Source organism: Scomber scombrus, chromosome 20, assembly GCF_963691925.1.
Source record: "Scomber scombrus chromosome 20, fScoSco1.1, whole genome shotgun sequence".
NCBI lineage: Eukaryota > Metazoa > Chordata > Actinopteri > Scombriformes > Scombridae > Scomber > Scomber scombrus.
Window position 1 is genome coordinate 13,866,233 of NC_084989.1, and position 16,559 is coordinate 13,882,791.

At 39.0% G+C, this 16,559-nt stretch overlaps 3 protein-coding genes across 3 annotated transcripts; all 3 read left to right on the forward strand.

Moving 5' to 3' along the window:
- Nucleotides 1-2,472: 2,472 nt before the first annotated feature.
- Nucleotides 2,473-6,379, forward strand: abhd10b (abhydrolase domain containing 10, depalmitoylase b). Its single transcript, XM_062441573.1, has 5 exons — nucleotides 2,473-2,577; nucleotides 3,080-3,266; nucleotides 4,334-4,445; nucleotides 5,344-5,481; nucleotides 5,603-6,379. Exons 1-5 carry the CDS (start codon nucleotides 2,484-2,486, stop codon nucleotides 5,942-5,944), a joined length of 873 nt encoding a protein of 290 aa, XP_062297557.1. The 5' UTR covers nucleotides 2,473-2,483; the 3' UTR covers nucleotides 5,945-6,379.
- A 4,491-nt stretch (nucleotides 6,380-10,870) lies between these two features.
- Nucleotides 10,871-12,699, forward strand: tagln3b (transgelin 3b). Its single transcript, XM_062441639.1, has 4 exons — nucleotides 10,871-11,050; nucleotides 12,006-12,180; nucleotides 12,347-12,449; nucleotides 12,558-12,699. Exons 1-4 carry the CDS (start codon nucleotides 10,871-10,873, stop codon nucleotides 12,697-12,699), a joined length of 600 nt encoding a protein of 199 aa, XP_062297623.1.
- Nucleotides 12,700-14,896: 2,197 nt separating this feature from the next.
- On the forward strand, nucleotides 14,897-16,204 carry c1qtnf9 (C1q and TNF related 9). Its single transcript, XM_062441773.1, has 3 exons — nucleotides 14,897-15,083; nucleotides 15,190-15,252; nucleotides 15,435-16,204. The coding sequence occupies exons 1-3, from the start codon at nucleotides 14,897-14,899 to the stop codon at nucleotides 16,202-16,204; spliced, it is 1,020 nt and encodes a 339-aa protein (XP_062297757.1).
- The last annotated feature ends 355 nt before the right edge of the window (nucleotides 16,205-16,559 follow it).

A 16,559-nucleotide genomic window follows, 5' to 3' on the forward strand; every position in this document is an offset into this window, starting at 1 on the left:
AATAACATGCTGTGTATATCATACAACTATTTTATTTAAAAAAAAAAAAAAAAAAGAAATGTAATACCATTTTCAGATTTTAAAAAATGGCCAGCCTACTTTTCAGCTCTTTATTAATGAATTTAAACAATATAGCACTAATTTGTTTTAATGTTAAAAACAGGGGCGATTCTAGGATCAGACCATTAGGGGGGCCCAGCTCCCAATGAGAATTTGACATACAATGCCCTGCAAGTGTTCAAACCCCTTTGCTAAATAATTCATTTCACAGGATAATGTACATTACATCAATACATAGTGGAGTGGTTTACTATAATGTATAATAATAATAATGGTTCAGAATAAATCAGATTTCTACAGACAGGACCTTAAGATAGTTAATGAGGGAAAGACAATATTAATGACGGAACTATCCAAAGTACATTAAACCTGTTAAAATAAAACCATCTGAACCTGCAACATAAGTGTTTGTCCCACCTCTAACAGACAGGCTTGTGAAATAATTAAAGTTGTATAAAATAAATTTTAGGGAAAAAAAATACTAAAATAACTTTAGGGGTGCTTAGATCAAAGGGTCTAAAATCGCCACTGGTTAGAGATATAAGACGCTATTAAGGAGTTTAAGTTATTAAGTGAATATCATTGACTGCATATAACATAAACTCTGTTACTGTTAAATATTAAATGTAATCCTTGTTTTGTTTGTTTTTGTGTTATTTTCTGTTAGTATGTTTGTCCCTTTGAATGAACATGTGTACAATTAAGAAATAGAAAAAATACTTTCATTATATTGTATTATATCCTCTTCGTTTACCCTTACTGCAATCAACATTATATTTACCTCTTCCAGAAAAATGTTTGCATGCAAGCTTTTTGTGCCTTTTTAACCTTTTGTACAATAACCACCATCTAGCTATAATAACTTTCAATATTTATTCAATTATTTTTTTGTACATATGTATATATTTTATCACCTTTTGCATATTTTTATTATTATGTTTTATGTCTTTTTATATGTATTTATTTACTGTTCTTAGTGTAATTGAGCCTCCAGCCAAAGTATTTCACGCGAATATACTTGTATAACCAGAGTGACAAGAAACAAATTGAATGTGGGTGTCTCTTTTTGCTTAGCCACTATACTCTTCAAACCTAGCAGTCTAACAGACACCATAGTTTTCATTAGGGTTAAATAAAATGTATATATAAAGTATAAAGTAACAAAGTGCATCAACAGCTACAACATTAAGATGCTATTTATACATTAATGCATCAATATTAGCAATCCGATACATGTTATACAACACTCACAGGAGCTGTTTTTCTGCACATTGAGTATTGCTATTTTTGGATACTTTGAGTACACTTTGCTATTAATACTTATGTACTTTTATGTAAGTAAATGTTTAAATACATGCTTTCACTTGTAATAGAGTTTGCACTTGGCTAATGCCAAGTACAGAAAGTCAGTACAATTTATTGATATTGAAATAAGTAAAAACAAAATACAGCAAAAAGAAGTCATAATTATCGTATTACAGATTTTCTAACTTTTCTAATTTTCTAACAAATGTTTTCAACTGTTAGGGTTAGTGTAGCCTACCTATTAAGCACCAAAATCTATATTCAGGTGATTTTTATGGATACTGACATGATTTATAAGGGAGATCATTTCATATGAAGCAAGACGTGTCTCTCATTTGAAAATGTATGCATTAGTTCATGTAGTTTTTGGATGAAGATATTTTATGAAAAAAGTCGAAAGTCTGGCATGGGCTTAAATGGCGTCACTGTACCAATTAAGCCCATGCCAGACTTTTGACTTTTTTCATAAAATATCTTCATCCAAAATCTACATGAACTAACATGGTGTGCAGGTGTGCACCAAATAAGCCCATGTCATGATTTATTTACAAAATAAAAAAATATTGTTTTCAAATAATTAAAAACAGCAATATATGTATTCAGTAACATGTTAAATATTAAAAAATGAGGAAAAAACCCTCCTCTTGTGCCAAATCTGAAAGGTCCCACCTCAGATGTAACCCCCTTTGTAATCATCAACATTTTCACAAATAACTGTAATTTAATTACACCTTTTTTTCTCAGTAACTGTAACGGATTACAGTTACATGTATTTTGTAATTAAATTACGTAACGCTGTTACATGTAACTAGTTACTCCCCAACACTGGTAATACGCTGATATAACACTGTAAAGGGTCATTCTGCTCCATACTGTTCAACTACATACTCTGTTTTTTAATGTCAGTATCATTTGCATGCAGGACTTTCACTTGTAAAGCAATATATTTACACTGTGGTTTTACTGCTTCTCCTTATGGGTTAAATTAGCAAACCACAGTGTAAAGATTTCCTGAAAAACAGTAAACAACTTTTTGGGACTAGATCCTCCAGCAGTGTTGCACAGCGCTGTACTGAAATCCCTTCTCGCGAGACTTTCTCTGTGGCTCGCGGAACAGTATGGCAGCCGTCGCGCTGAGGTCCTGCCGCAGAGGACTTTCCCAGATTTTAAGTAATGGAGGACTCGCTGCTTTGTCTCCCAAGCGTCTGGAAGGTTTGTTCAAGTGTTCGTGTTAGGCACTTTCAGTATTTACAGCCTTTTGATTTCTTGAGACGGAATTAAACGCACAGGAGGGGGTGTGGCTCACTGAGTCGTCTTAAATATTTAGGGCATGTAAACGTTGCGGCGTTTGCAATCGACCTGCCTGTTTTTGCGCAGTCCATTGTGAACCTCGTATAATTTGAAAATGTTTAGCCATTATTTATCTTGATTTTTTTCTGTCATTGTGCCTAGTTTGTTCATATGTTTGGTCAAACATGCCCATGCTAATTTCACAGCAAGTTAGCCATGTGCTATGCTCTCTAATTTGCGTCAATGATAGAAATATTATTTTATTAAATGGGGTGTGACATTAAAATTGTATTCATCAAGTGTATTCATTAGTCTTTCCTTGTGTTTTTTCTCACAGTTTCGTTTGAGCTAATATCATTCAAATGTATGAGTCATTTACATGACATGTTTTTCCATTTAAATAATTCTTTGTTCTCTCAATCAGGAGACAGAAGACACAAGTCCACAGTTCAGTATGCTTCACGACCAGACCTTCCTAAACTGGCCTACAGAAAAGTGAAGGGCAAGTCCCCAGGTGTGGTCTTCCTCCCAGGGTATGGCTCCAACATGAATGGGCAGAAGGCTGAGGCACTGGAGGAGTTCTGTCGGTCACTAGGGCACTCATGCCTCAGGTAATCCAAAACCACAGGATTACATAATGAGACAATGGATGCCATTCTCACATACTCATATTATATAGAGAATAGGTCAGAGCAAATAGACACCTCCTACATACTGGCCCTGCAAGTCCATAGTGTTGCTTTCGATCACCTTTAAAGAATAGGTTCACAAACAACACTCCCATATACGTATGAACACTGAAACAGATTTTTCAAAATGACTGTCAACACACTGCAAGTTATCTGAAGCTTATATGAGGCCTGAGTCATATCAAGTGGATATCTGCCATATTAACAGTGTTTTTAGCATCAAATTCCCTCTTTGGAGAGTGTTTCCCTGCTGAGCTGCAGTGGAAGAATAGAAACAAAAAAAGGGACTTGTGCACCAAAAGGCTGGAACTTTGGAAGATATTGACTTGATTTGACTAATTCAGGTGGCTAAAGCTTCATATTAACTTCAGAAAAGCTAGAAAGAAATAACCTAGGAAAGGTTACATGCCCCCACTACACCTCCATACCCTTGAATTGAGAAGGGTTAGGGTTAGGGTTAGTCAAGCACGTATCAAACTACACATAACTATTTTTAAGTTAAGTTGTTTCTTAAAGTTTTTGTTTGACTGAGATTATCAATACAAGTAAGGAATTGTATTTCTGTGTGGCAACTACTGAAAAGACCTCATCTGCACAAGAGTAAGTTAAGATTACTTACTTACTATTTACTGCTGTAAACAAAGAGCAGAAAAGGATGACAATCAAAATCTAATCAGATTTGTTTCTGTTGATTAGGTGAACAATAAAATGATTAACCTTTACAGTGTTTTGAAAACCTCCAAGCACTCCAAAGCCTTCTATTGTCCTGTTAAGGCTTTGCACTTGAGGGTGTTAGATATGACAGACATGCCTCTGAATACTCTACTAATCCCATGTTCAGTGGGGTATTTAGCTGGTGCACTGTATACATGAACACATGTATACATAGAAACAAATTAAATTGACTTTTTCTCTGGCCTTGCGTGGCTTGCCATTGTTTTACCCTCTGATACTTATAGCCATGGGGTGTTCTATTTATGTTTTCCCAGGTTTGACTACACAGGCCATGGGGCCTCAGAGGGGGTGATGGCAGAAGGAACTATTGGTACCTGGAAAAAAGACGTTCTTTTTGTGTTGGATGAATTAGCAGACGGGCCACAGGTAAATATTTCCTAAACCCATTTACAAATTACTAGTGATTAGTAATCAATAATGTTACGAGCATTTTGACTTGTAGGAATGGTTATTAAGAGTCAGTTCCCCTTAAACAGGTATTGAATGCTTAGATTATTGATAATCTTTTGCATTTGCCACTATTAGTTTATGTCTGTTTGCATTGCAAACAGACATAAAGGCACCCTGTGCAGATTTTGACCACCAGTGGCACTACGGAGCGACATTTTTTCTTTTGGTTTTCGATTTTGTTTGAATCATTCCTTCATGTTTCTAAATAAATACTTTTAAACATGTTTGTCAGGCCTCAAGGATGGGCTCAATACATTTTGGTGAGAAACGCTGAATGTTTTGTTAAATTTTTGTTTACAAGAAAACTACCAAGGCTTCCTTTAACATCAGAATTCACATTCTTAAGAATTCACATTGTCCCAAACTAGTTATTGACAACTTTGACTTTTAGTAAAGAATTTTGGTAATGCTATTATTTGTAGAAATATATATTTATATACTGGATGTTCTTTTATGGAGTTCAGCTTTTTCTGAACAGAAATGAAGCAATAAACATCAGGTTAATGCAAACAAATGTATTTAAACCCTCTATTTGCATTCAACACATTATTAAAAGTGGGACAATAAAGTTATAAAATCAGATCAGAGAGCAGAATCAATAAAGACATTTGAATTGATAAACCCTTTTCAACCTGTGTATTGTATTTTTTGCAAAACGTCTCCAGAAGATGGTGCTGTGTGACAACACTGGTTGCATTCTTTTTTTCTCCTATGTATATATATTGTATGAGGCTATTGTTGTGTTGATGGACTGTTTCTTGTAAGGTTTTTGTCTACATCTTCATCTATTTTTGTTGTTTTTACATACTTGTAGATACTTGTAGGTTCGAGTATAGGAGGGTGGCTCATGCTACTGGCAGCCATTGCACGACCAGAGAAGACTGCTGCACTGGTGGGCATCTCCACTGCTGCTGACCACATTGTCACATCATTCAACTCTCTTCCTCTGGAGGTGGGAGCATTAAATATCAGCATATATCACATGATTCAATTACTAAATTTGAAATACTGCAGCCACTTTCCCTTTTAAAGACTTCATTGTAGTCTGATTTCTCTCTGTTTTAAATGTGCAGACACGTAAGGAGTTTGAGGAGAAGGGGGAGTGGACAGTGTCCACCAAACACTCAGAGGAGGGTTTGTACAAGTTTAGCATGGACTTTCTGCGTGAGGCAGGAAATCACTGTGTCCTCCATAGTCCCCTTCCCATCACCTGTCCGGTTCGGCTCATTCATGGTCTGAAGGATGACGACGTCCCCTGGCACATCTCCATGCAGGTCGCAGAACGCGTCCTCAGTTCCGACGTGGATGTCATCCTTCGGCGACTTGGCCAGCACCGCATGTCTGAAAAGGACGACATCAAGCTCATGGTCTACACTATTGACGATCTCATAGACAAGCTGACCACTATGGTCTGAGTAAGGGATGGGGGGAGTGAGCTTGGGAGGTTGCTGAGTTGAGGAGAGAAAGGACTGTGTTTACTGGGAAGGCAACCCTCGAGGAAATTACCAAACAATGGCATGTTTCTCTGCCAAATATGACCTTTTATCCATCTGTTATTTTCCCTGTATTTCATCTGTCATTTCCACATGCCGTTACTGTGCAAACTATTAATGAAGGGAGCCCTCATGCTAGCTGGTCCCTTATATCTTCAGGTTGCATCTGTATGTGTTCCAAGTTATTATATCGAGTGTTATGTTGTCAGCCTTTATTAGGTCTGCCACTGCTGCTGTCTCTGCCGCTGTTCTTACTGTTTGACTGTTTTTCCTCCCTCTTTAAGTAGACGCATAGTTTTCCTGTGCCTTTTTTAATCACTTTTCACCCATTTTGGCCAATAAAACCTCTGCACACTAGAGGGCAGGTCTCAGTTTTTGAAATGATTGCACACATGTACCACTACAATCAATCAACTGAAAAAAACAACCATCTTTATTAGAACTGCAAGTTGATTAATGGATAAGTTACTAACTATTAAATTAATCACCAACTATTATAATCTATTAATCATTTTGAGTCATTCTTTGAGGAAAAAAAATCATAACTCTGTGATTCCGGCTTCTTAAATGTGAACGATTTCTGATTTATTTAGTCTTATATGACAGTAAATGCAATGTTTGGGTTGTGGACTGTTGGCCAGAACAAAACAAGACCTTTGAGGACGTCGCCATGGGCTTTCAGAAATACTGATCAACATTATTCACCTTTTTCGGACATTTTATAGACTAGTTAATTGGGGAAATAAATGTTAGTTGCAGCCCCAGTCTTAGGCAAGGCAAGGCAGTTTTATTTATATAGCGCATTTCATACACAGTGGCAACTCAATGTGCTTTACATAAAAGAAACATTTAACAGAAAAAAATTTAAAAAACATGGAATTTGAGAAATAAAAATAAAACCCAATCATCCAACACATACATACCCCCCCCCCCCCCCCCACACACACACACACACACACACTAATAATAAAGACAGAGTACAGAAACATAGAAAGAGAGAGAAATGAAATACTATAATAGAGCATTAAAAATAAGATTGCAGCATAAAATAATGATTTGCTTTAAAATCATTAAAAGGACATAGAGTGCAAATGAAAGATTAACATTTAAAGTGCTTTGAAAGAGCTCAATCATAAGCACAGGAGAAAAGAAGTGTTTTTAACCTGGATTTAAAAATATTCACAGTTGGGGCTGATTTCAGTTCTGCCGGTAGTTTGTTCCAGTTGTGTGCAGCATAACAGCTAAAAGCTGCTTCACCATGTTTAGTCTGAACTCTGGGCTCCACTATCTGACCTGAGTCAGTAGATCTCAGAGCTCTACTGGGTTTATATTCTATTTACATGTCATTCATGTATTCTGGACCTAAACCATTCAGTGATTTGTAGACCAGTAGCATAACTTTAAAATCTATTCTATAGCTGACTGGGAGCCAGTGTAAAGACTTTAGAACTGGAGTAATGTGCTCTGATCTCTTTGTTCTGGTTAAAACTCGAGCTGCAGCGTTCTGAATGAGCTGCAGTTGTTTAATGCTTTTTTGTGGGAGTCCAGTCAGAAGACCGTTACAGTAGTCGAGTCTACTGGAGATGAAAGCATGAATCAACTTCTCCTGGTCTGTTTGAGACATAAAACACTTCACTCTGGATATGTTGTTAAGCTGATAGAAGGCTGTTTTGGTGATTGATTTGATATGACTGCTGAAGGTCAGATCTGAGTCTATCAGCACGCCAAAGTTTCGGACTTGGTCGCTAGTTTTTAGAGAGAGTGACTCGAGATGTTTACTGACAGCAATCCTCTTCTCTTTATTGCCAAAAACAATTACCTCAGTTTTGTCCTGATTTAATTGAAGGAAATTTTGGTTCATCCAATTTGTTACTTGCTCTAAACAGTGACACAATGACTGTATTGGACTGTAGTCATCCGGGGACAGTGCTAGGTATATCTGCGTGTCATCTGCATAACTGTGATAGTCTACATTAGAGTTCTGCAGAATTTGAGCCAAAGGCAGCATATATAGACTGAACAGAAGGGGTCCAAGAACTGACCCCTGAGGAACTCCACATGTCATAGCACCTCAATCGGATTCATAACTTCCAATGGTCACAAAATAACTCCGCTCCTCCAAGTAGGACCTGAACCATTCTAGGACTGTTCTGCTGAGTCCTGCCCAAGTTTCCAACCTGTTCAACAGTATACTGTGATCCACAGTGTCAAACGCAGCACTGAGATCCAACAGGACCAGAACTGACACCTTGCCTGAGTCAGTGTTTAACCTTATGTCATTTAACACTCTAATAAGAGCTGTTTCTGTACTGTGATGAGGTCGGAAGCCTGATTGAAATTTGTCAAAAAGGCCACTGGAGTTCAAGAAATTGCTGAGTTGATTAAAAACCCCTTTCTCAATGATCTTGGCTATAAAAGGAAGATTTGAGATAGGTCTGTAGTTGGTTAACATGGAAGCATCCAGCGTTCTCTTTTTTAAGAGTGGCTTAATGGCAGCTACTTTTAGGGGTTTAGGAAACGTGCCTGATTGAAGTGAGCAATTTATTGAACAAAGTCATAGTGCAATTGATTTTAAAATGCATTCTATATATTATATTCAATTTGGCTTAAATACTTCTACATTTCAGAGTCAGGCTTAAAATCACTGTGATTATTGATCTAATAAATGAGGATTCCAATATTAGGAAGTTTTTGAAACACATAATATTGTAAACAGCAAAACATTGAACAGTAACTTAATTGTCAGTGTCAACATAATGAATTATGGTTGTATATCATGCCAATACCATCAAAGTTTGCAGGCTCCAACCATGGTTTATTTTTGTTAGCAGAACATTCTGTTACATGACTCCTTACCTTTAGCCTTGGCCTGCTGACTGGAGCTGTTGATTATTAACATGTAATTGGCCACTAGCTGGACTATGCTCAATGGGGCGAAACAAACCACTTACTCTCTCAGGTCCACTTAAACTGCAGCTGTGACCTTTAACTCATGGCTTGAAATATACAAGTAGTCATCTTTGTGTCATAACTAAAATAAAAGAACGTGGATTTATGGGAGCATACAATTGTAAAGCAAGCTGAAGAGATGGTGCAAAAAGGAATCACATGGTGGTGTTTTACTTGGTGCTCCTCTGCTCCAAATAAATAGTTTTAGCATAAAGCATTTAAAAGAAACATATTTTTTCAATGCAGGTCTTTTTTTTTTTTTTACCAGCAAATGGTTTCCAAGTAATCCAACGTTTTTCAACTCTGCAGGCAACATTAAGAACTCTAATTCAATAAAAGAAGAGAAATGTCTCTAATGATTGAAACTAAGGGACGGATGCTGTAACACACAAGCCTTAGTGTCTGCCTTGTGTAATAGAATGATGCCAAATGATAAGTCAGGAGGTTGGCCCACTGGTTAAAGCACCCATCCCAAACAGACAAGACCACTGAGCAATTCACTGAATCTAAAAGATGTGGTAAAAGGTGGGTTTTTATATTGTGTTCAATGGTTTACGCCCAGTATATGCTCAAGTTTTGTTTCTTGTTTTTATCCATTTGGCACCATCGTGTGCCTTGGCTTGCATGGAGGTCACATCATGCTGCCTGTAGCTGCTCGTGCATTATAGTGACCACTGTCGGTGTTACGTCGCATTTTGTGTTGGGGGTCTATAGGGACCCCTCCTGGAGAAGCTGGCATATAAAATGAGTGGCTCGCCCCTCCCGGACAAAGTGACATCCAGCCTGGCCCGACGCGCCTGTCAGCTGCGCTTCATGGATGCTTCAGCACTTCAGCATCCTCAGCCCTGCCCAACTCAGCGGAATTAACACAGTGACACGGCACGAACCTGACCGCTCTCTCCTCTTCAGTAAGTGGACGCAGCTTTTTCTTGAATATAACAGCTCAGATGCCAGGACGCGATTTATATCTATTAAGTTAATGCAACCGATGTGTCGCAGGCAGCTAGTGTTGTCTTTGCGCAGTTGACTTTGTGGCTTTGAGATGCTCGTTGTGTTTACAAGCTACGGTATGCGCAGCAATGTGGTGCTGTAACATTAGATGGCGGGACTTTATTTGAATTTTACTCAGTTTAAGTTGCAGAATTTCGTCCAAAAAGAGATGCAGAGAGGGTATAAACAACTGGAAAATTAACATAAGCTTTTTATATGCGGCAAAGAGGACTGACGTAATTTAATCGTACAGTATTGCAGGCTAAATATAGAGCAGTTGTGCACTGTTTGAATTAATGTTATGAATGGGGGAGAACTTTCTGAAAATGCATTTGATTATTTAATTTGCGTCATTATGACTGGTACTGGAGCTCATACTTGCACCATCATTTTAACATAGCGAATCACTGCACCCAGCGTGCCGGAAACAGGCTTGAATGTTACCATAGCAATAAGAGGGCTTGTCTCTGCTCGGGACAGCTGCCAGGGACCACACCCTTCCCTACTACAGCCTCCAGGGATGCGCCTGGGTGGACTGTTGAGCTGTAAGGGAGACAGGTGCAGCTAAGGAACCTAAAAACCTGGCTCCTTTTCAAATATTGAGATGATATTTATGCTCCTTTTCAAACATTGAGATGATTTGGATAGTGCTCTGATGCTGCTGATGGATGTTGATTTTTATTGTTTGCAGAGAAGAATGTAACTCTTTAAAAAAAAACAACTTTAATTATCCTGTCGTGATTTAAACAGGCTACAATATAGTCACAATAAACTTACTAATCCACTATAGCAGGTATTTATGATGATATTCTTCTGATGATATTTTGCAGGATGCTATTTCAGCTTTTTGTTCACCTTTTGTTCTCTTCAGGGCTACTATACTGTGTGTAGACTGTTGGAAGAGCTGCCATGGCGAACAGGGGGCCCAGTTATGGACTGAGCCGGGAGGTGCAGGAGAAGATTGATCTGAAGTATGACCCCGACCTGGAGCAGCGTTTGGTGGACTGGATAGTAGCGCAGTGTGGAGGAAACATGGAGAAGCCGCAGCCGGGCAAGCAGAACTTCCAGTTATGGCTGATGGATGGAACGGTGAGTGTCTGCTGTACCTTAAAATAGAAGTTACCATTGAATTATTTAAGCTACAACATAGGCTAACAGATTTAACGAGAACATGAAGTTAAAATGGCTAAAGTATGCAACCAATTTTATGTGCCCAGTAATTTGTGGAACACTGATTAAATATTGCTCTAAAGGTCAAAAAATTTAAATTTAAATTTAAAGGTCGTCAGGCATTCGTTGTCCCTTATTATATCTGTCTGTTTGAGTTAATAAATCATTATCATCACTCCCAGGCAAGGGTCCAACTGATCTAGACTGAGTTGGACCCCATATGTCTGGGTTCAATCGAAAGAGAACGGTGTGTTTTAAGACTAAAAACAGCTTTTAATAAATAGAATTGCTTGCCGTTGTTTCCTGCATTGCAAATGTATGATTTTGCCGTCTTCGATCCCTTTGATTGAAGAGCTATGGCTCTCCACAGAAAGTGCTTACCACAATAAGACCCAACTGACAACCAATTATAAAAAGCACCCTGCAGAGAGCTGTGTGGTCTTCTTACTTGACATTTCAACTGACTAATGTTCAAAAATCATTCAGAGAAATTCATCACAGAAGCTGCCAAGGCACCATTTTCTGCACCAGCAGTTAACTCAACAGACAAGAGTTAAATGCAGCCATGAGACATGTTGCATTCTCACTTGAGGAAATGACTTGCACTTTTTATCAATTAGAAAAAGCACTCAGCTTTCTCAGCAAAATACAAATGCATTTTTGGTACCCCTTCTCTAGAGAAATGTTTTAAATTACTGAAAGAAGTGGACACTGATAAGTGAAGATGAGAGAAAGCCAGCTAATTATAAAATGTAAATTAGAACATGTAATCATGATGAATTAGAGTGCATTAAGGTGAATTAATCACTTTAAAAACCACCATCTGTCCGTACGATACAATATGGTTTAGGCAGTTTATTGTTCTCTGTTGCAGATTCTCTGTAGGCTCATCAACAGCCTTTATCCAAGGGGGAAGGAGCCCATCAAGAAGATCCCAGAGACTCAGATGGCCTTTAAACAAATGGAGAAGATATCTCAGTTCCTGCAAGCCTCAGAAAGTTATGGAGTCACATCAACTGACATATTTCAAACTGTAGACCTCTGGGAAGGTAAGGGGATCTCACAGACCAAGTTGTCTCTTGCAGTTTTGCTTTGATCGTCACATTTCTTGCCCATCCACTGCTGGGCTGGCATATTTATTCATGCCAGTATTTGCAGTGGTTTCAGTTGTCACTACAAGTCCAAATAATATTAACATGATATTTTTTGCAACAGGAAAGGACATGGCAGCAGTTCAAAGAACCCTAATGGCTCTGGGGAGTGTTGCTGTCACGAAGGACGATGGTCATTACAGAGGTGACCGAGACTGGTTCCGCAGGTAAAGAATGACCTCAGTGTAGCCTAAAGGCTTCATATAATTCACGACTGCATGCTCATGCTCCTTCACTGTCCTTTTCTTCACTTGGTGACTGTTGTATGTATGTAGGAAAGCCCAGGGGTATCGACGAGATTTCACTGAAGAGCAGCTGCGGCAAGGCCAGAGTTTGATCGGCCTGCAGATGGGCAGCAACCGCGGAGCTTCCCAATCTGGCATGACGGGCTATGGTATGCACCGTCAGATCATGTAGGCCCCTTACTAGCTAAATTGCTGTCCTGCTTCCAGACCTTACTTTCTACTAATAACACGTTGTATCCCCAAAACCTTCCTATGCTTTGTAGCACTTGCTCTGTCAACCTCAACCTCCCTGGAATTGCTGCTTCCCAAATCCTCAGTCTTAAAGAAATGATGTCAAATGCTGTAGATCTCCTTCTTCAAGCTGTCTTCCTCTCCTCCCTTTGGCCATGTGCTGTTCCCATTTTGGCTTTGTTAACTCAGTTTGCCTACTTATCATGTCCAAATTATTACTTAATGTGGAGTTCCAAGTCATTCAACATCAATTTAGTCAGTACAGAGAAATCAAGATTGAAATCTCTATACAACACAAGCTATCAGTATTATTCACATAATTAATCAGAAATAGTATAAGTCACTTTTACAGCATGTTTTATTAAATATTTCTTATTCTTAATATTTTTTCTCTTCCCATCTTATGCATATATGTATTACATTTATCGTTGTTTCAGGATTATCTGTTACTGTTCGATTGTTTAGCCTTAAACCTAATGGAGCTCAATGACTAACGATGTCTCTGCCATCTTGTCTGAAGACTTGTTGCAGTATCCTCTGTAACCAAATCAACCTCACGTTGTGCCTGGTTATGGGACTACAGAGACTGGGTCCTGATATATTGGCCTCAAATTAAAAATACGTTTTCATTCATTCTGAGCCATGCCCTTGTAATTTGTTTGTTAGATTACATCTTTATCCATGATGTGTCCATTTTGTGTCCAAGCAAGTAAATGTGCAGTAGCCAACACGTATGACAGTGACGTTACCATTTATGGTGCCAGGTAAAGACATTGCTTGAATGTGCACTTTTATGTATTGTCATGTTTATATTTTTAAATATATTTATATTCTGGAGGCTTGTGAGAAGAATTATTGAAAAAATAAAGTATGTGAACAGACACTGGTGTCAGTCTGTGTAGTACACAAGCGTGGTATCTCTATTGCAAAGTCAGGGGTGTATGCTGTGTACTCCGAGTGTTGTGGGTATGTTTTTTTTCTTATCTTGGTTTAGTGTTCCAGCTCCTCCCTTCTGCCCATCCCCCTGTCTCTCCACACTGTACACAATCTAATAAATGGGGCAGCAGCACAGCATAGTAATTAGGAAGACGGCTTCTCCAGCAGATAGTCCTGATTCAAGCCTTGGTGCCAGTGAACTTTTGCCATGCTGAATGACCTTTAATAAGATAACAAATCTGTTCCTATACTAATGCTGTTTTTACATTTGGACACTTTTACGCCTTGCAAAGAGAAAAGATGTTTTAATCTATAGCCTATTGTACTGTTCTTAAGGAATAGTTGTATATCTTTTCCTATCCTATGGGAATCCTTTGTACAAATGCATGCTCTAAACATTGTCAACATATCTAGATAACATATGAGGGGTACTAGAAGCAGAACTGTTTGTCTAAGGCATTCTTGTGAGACAGGGTTGGGTTATGGACCACAAAAAGGTCACAGTTTATGTCAATGATACATTTTATGGGGTCAATGGTTTCCGACTGTTGACATTTTAAAGAGCACATACGAGAAAAGCATGCATGAATTAACATTTGTGCTTACTATTAGTGTGTAGTGACCAAGCAGAGCCCATTAAACTGCTGTCCTTTAAATATGAGACAAAAACTTAACAGCGAATATTATTCTACTTGCACACATGAAACGGTTTGGCCTTTAGTATGACTGTCCCTCACATACACTTTGAGCTTATTATTAGCCTCAACCAGAGAAGCATCTAGAGGGCCACAGGTGATGTGCCTTCAGCATTTCTGTCCTTGACATACATGTTGAGCTTATTATTAGCCTCAACCAGAAAAGCATCTTGAGGGGTGGAGGTGATGTGTAACTCACAGGGCTGGACTCAATAAGTAAGCCAAAAACTCGGTAAGCCAATAAAAAAGACTGAGGTCACTCTTGTCCAAAGTTCCCCTCCAGCTGGTATTTTCCTTGGTTGGATTCTTGGTTGTCTTTTGTTCCACTGTGCTCTTCCACATTTGAGTAACCCTGTTTGAAGACAACTTGAAGATTAATTACTGCATTTGCGCATTTGAGTAGACCATGTGGTTACAAGGCTAACATGTGCTGACTTAAACTTCTTTGAGTCTGAGAGGTTGTTCATTGTGTGGTATTAGTTTTAAGAGAGGGGCGCATCGAGGACAATGTTGCAGGTGAGGTTTAAGGTTACTTTCTTGCTCCTTCTGTTGGCAGTCAGGTGTGTTTCACAGGAAGAAACTCAAAGTAAAGGCTGTGTTTGTGGTTACCCTGGAATACCAGGGGACCCTGGACACAATGGCACACCTGGCAGAGATGGTCGAGATGGACTCAGAGGTGATAAAGGTGATCAAGGTAAATTTAGAAAAGATAAACGTTCTACAGCATGCTTGATGTTTAACATTTTTCAACATGTTTTATGCTTCAGCTTCACAATAATGTATCATTCATTCATGTAAAGGTGAGATTGGTCCTATTGGACCAGCAGGCAAGGATGGCCATAAGGGAGACAAAGGGGAACTTGGTATGTATCTTCAGAATAACCTGTGTTATTGAGAAATAAACATTTATAAATCAGTAAAATAACCTACACATTGTTATGACAATCTAATTTTACAAGGCATATTGTCCATATTTATATGTACTTTTAACATGTCTTAGTAGTTATATGTATTGTACTATACTGTATCTGTGCTGCATTTACAGGTGCAATGGGCCCAGCAGGACTCAAAGGGAAAAGGGGGGATAATGGAGAACGGGGGCCTCCAGGGAAAATGGGGCCCCAAGGAGTCCAAGGGCTGATTGGCCTGAAAGGAAGTAAGGGAGAGCTTGGGCTACGTGGACCCCAAGGAACTAAAGGCGATATGGGCCCTCCTGGACCAGAGGGTCCAAAAGGGGAGATTGGCCTTCGAGGAGACAGAGGCATTCAGGGACCACTTGGGCCTCCTGGTAGGCCAGGGCCTAAGGGGGAACTTGGTGTTCCAGGTAACAAAGGCAATATTGGATATCGTGGGGACAAAGGGACCCGAGGAGAGATGGGTGATAAGGGTGAGAAGGGAGATGCGCAGATTATCTCTAAAAGTGCCTTTTCTGTGGGACTCACAGTTCAGACCAAGCTCCCAACAGCTACAGCACCAATCCGGTTTGACAAGATTATTTACAACAGACAGAGTCACTATGACCCGCAGACAGGTAGATTCACATGCTCAGTAGCAGGCACTTACTATTTCACTTATCACATCACAGTCTTCTCCAGAAACGTGAAGGTGGCTCTCATTAAGAACGGTGTAAAGATTATTCATACCACTGATAACTACCAGAGCAGTGAGGACCAGGCAGCAGGGGGTGCTGTGCTGCACCTGGAGGTAGGGGACAAGGTGTGGCTGCAGGTGGTTGGAGGAGAGCTGTTCAATGGACTCTTTGCTGATGAAGATGATGACACTACCTTCACTGGGTTCTTAATATTTGGGGATTAAATTAGGCTGTTACTTTCTAATAGATGGAAATAGATAAGCCAGCTGAGATAAACCTGCCATTCTGAATTTTTCTATTGTTTATGCGATTATGTGGTTAAATCAGTTATTTTAGATCTTTAACGTGTGATTCTATAGAAGTGGGTGCATGGCTATGTCAATATCATCCTGTAAATGTAAAAAAAGAAGAAAAAGTTATTAAATAGATTAAACAGCGGTGTTGTGTTATTTTTGTCCCCATGCTTTGTTTGTTCTTCTAGCCTGTTTGTTGTGTTACAATAAAAACATTCAACATTCATCAAGTTCTTCTCTCTTGCTCTGGTATTTGGGGATGGGCACGCGTAAGAGAAATTTCCCG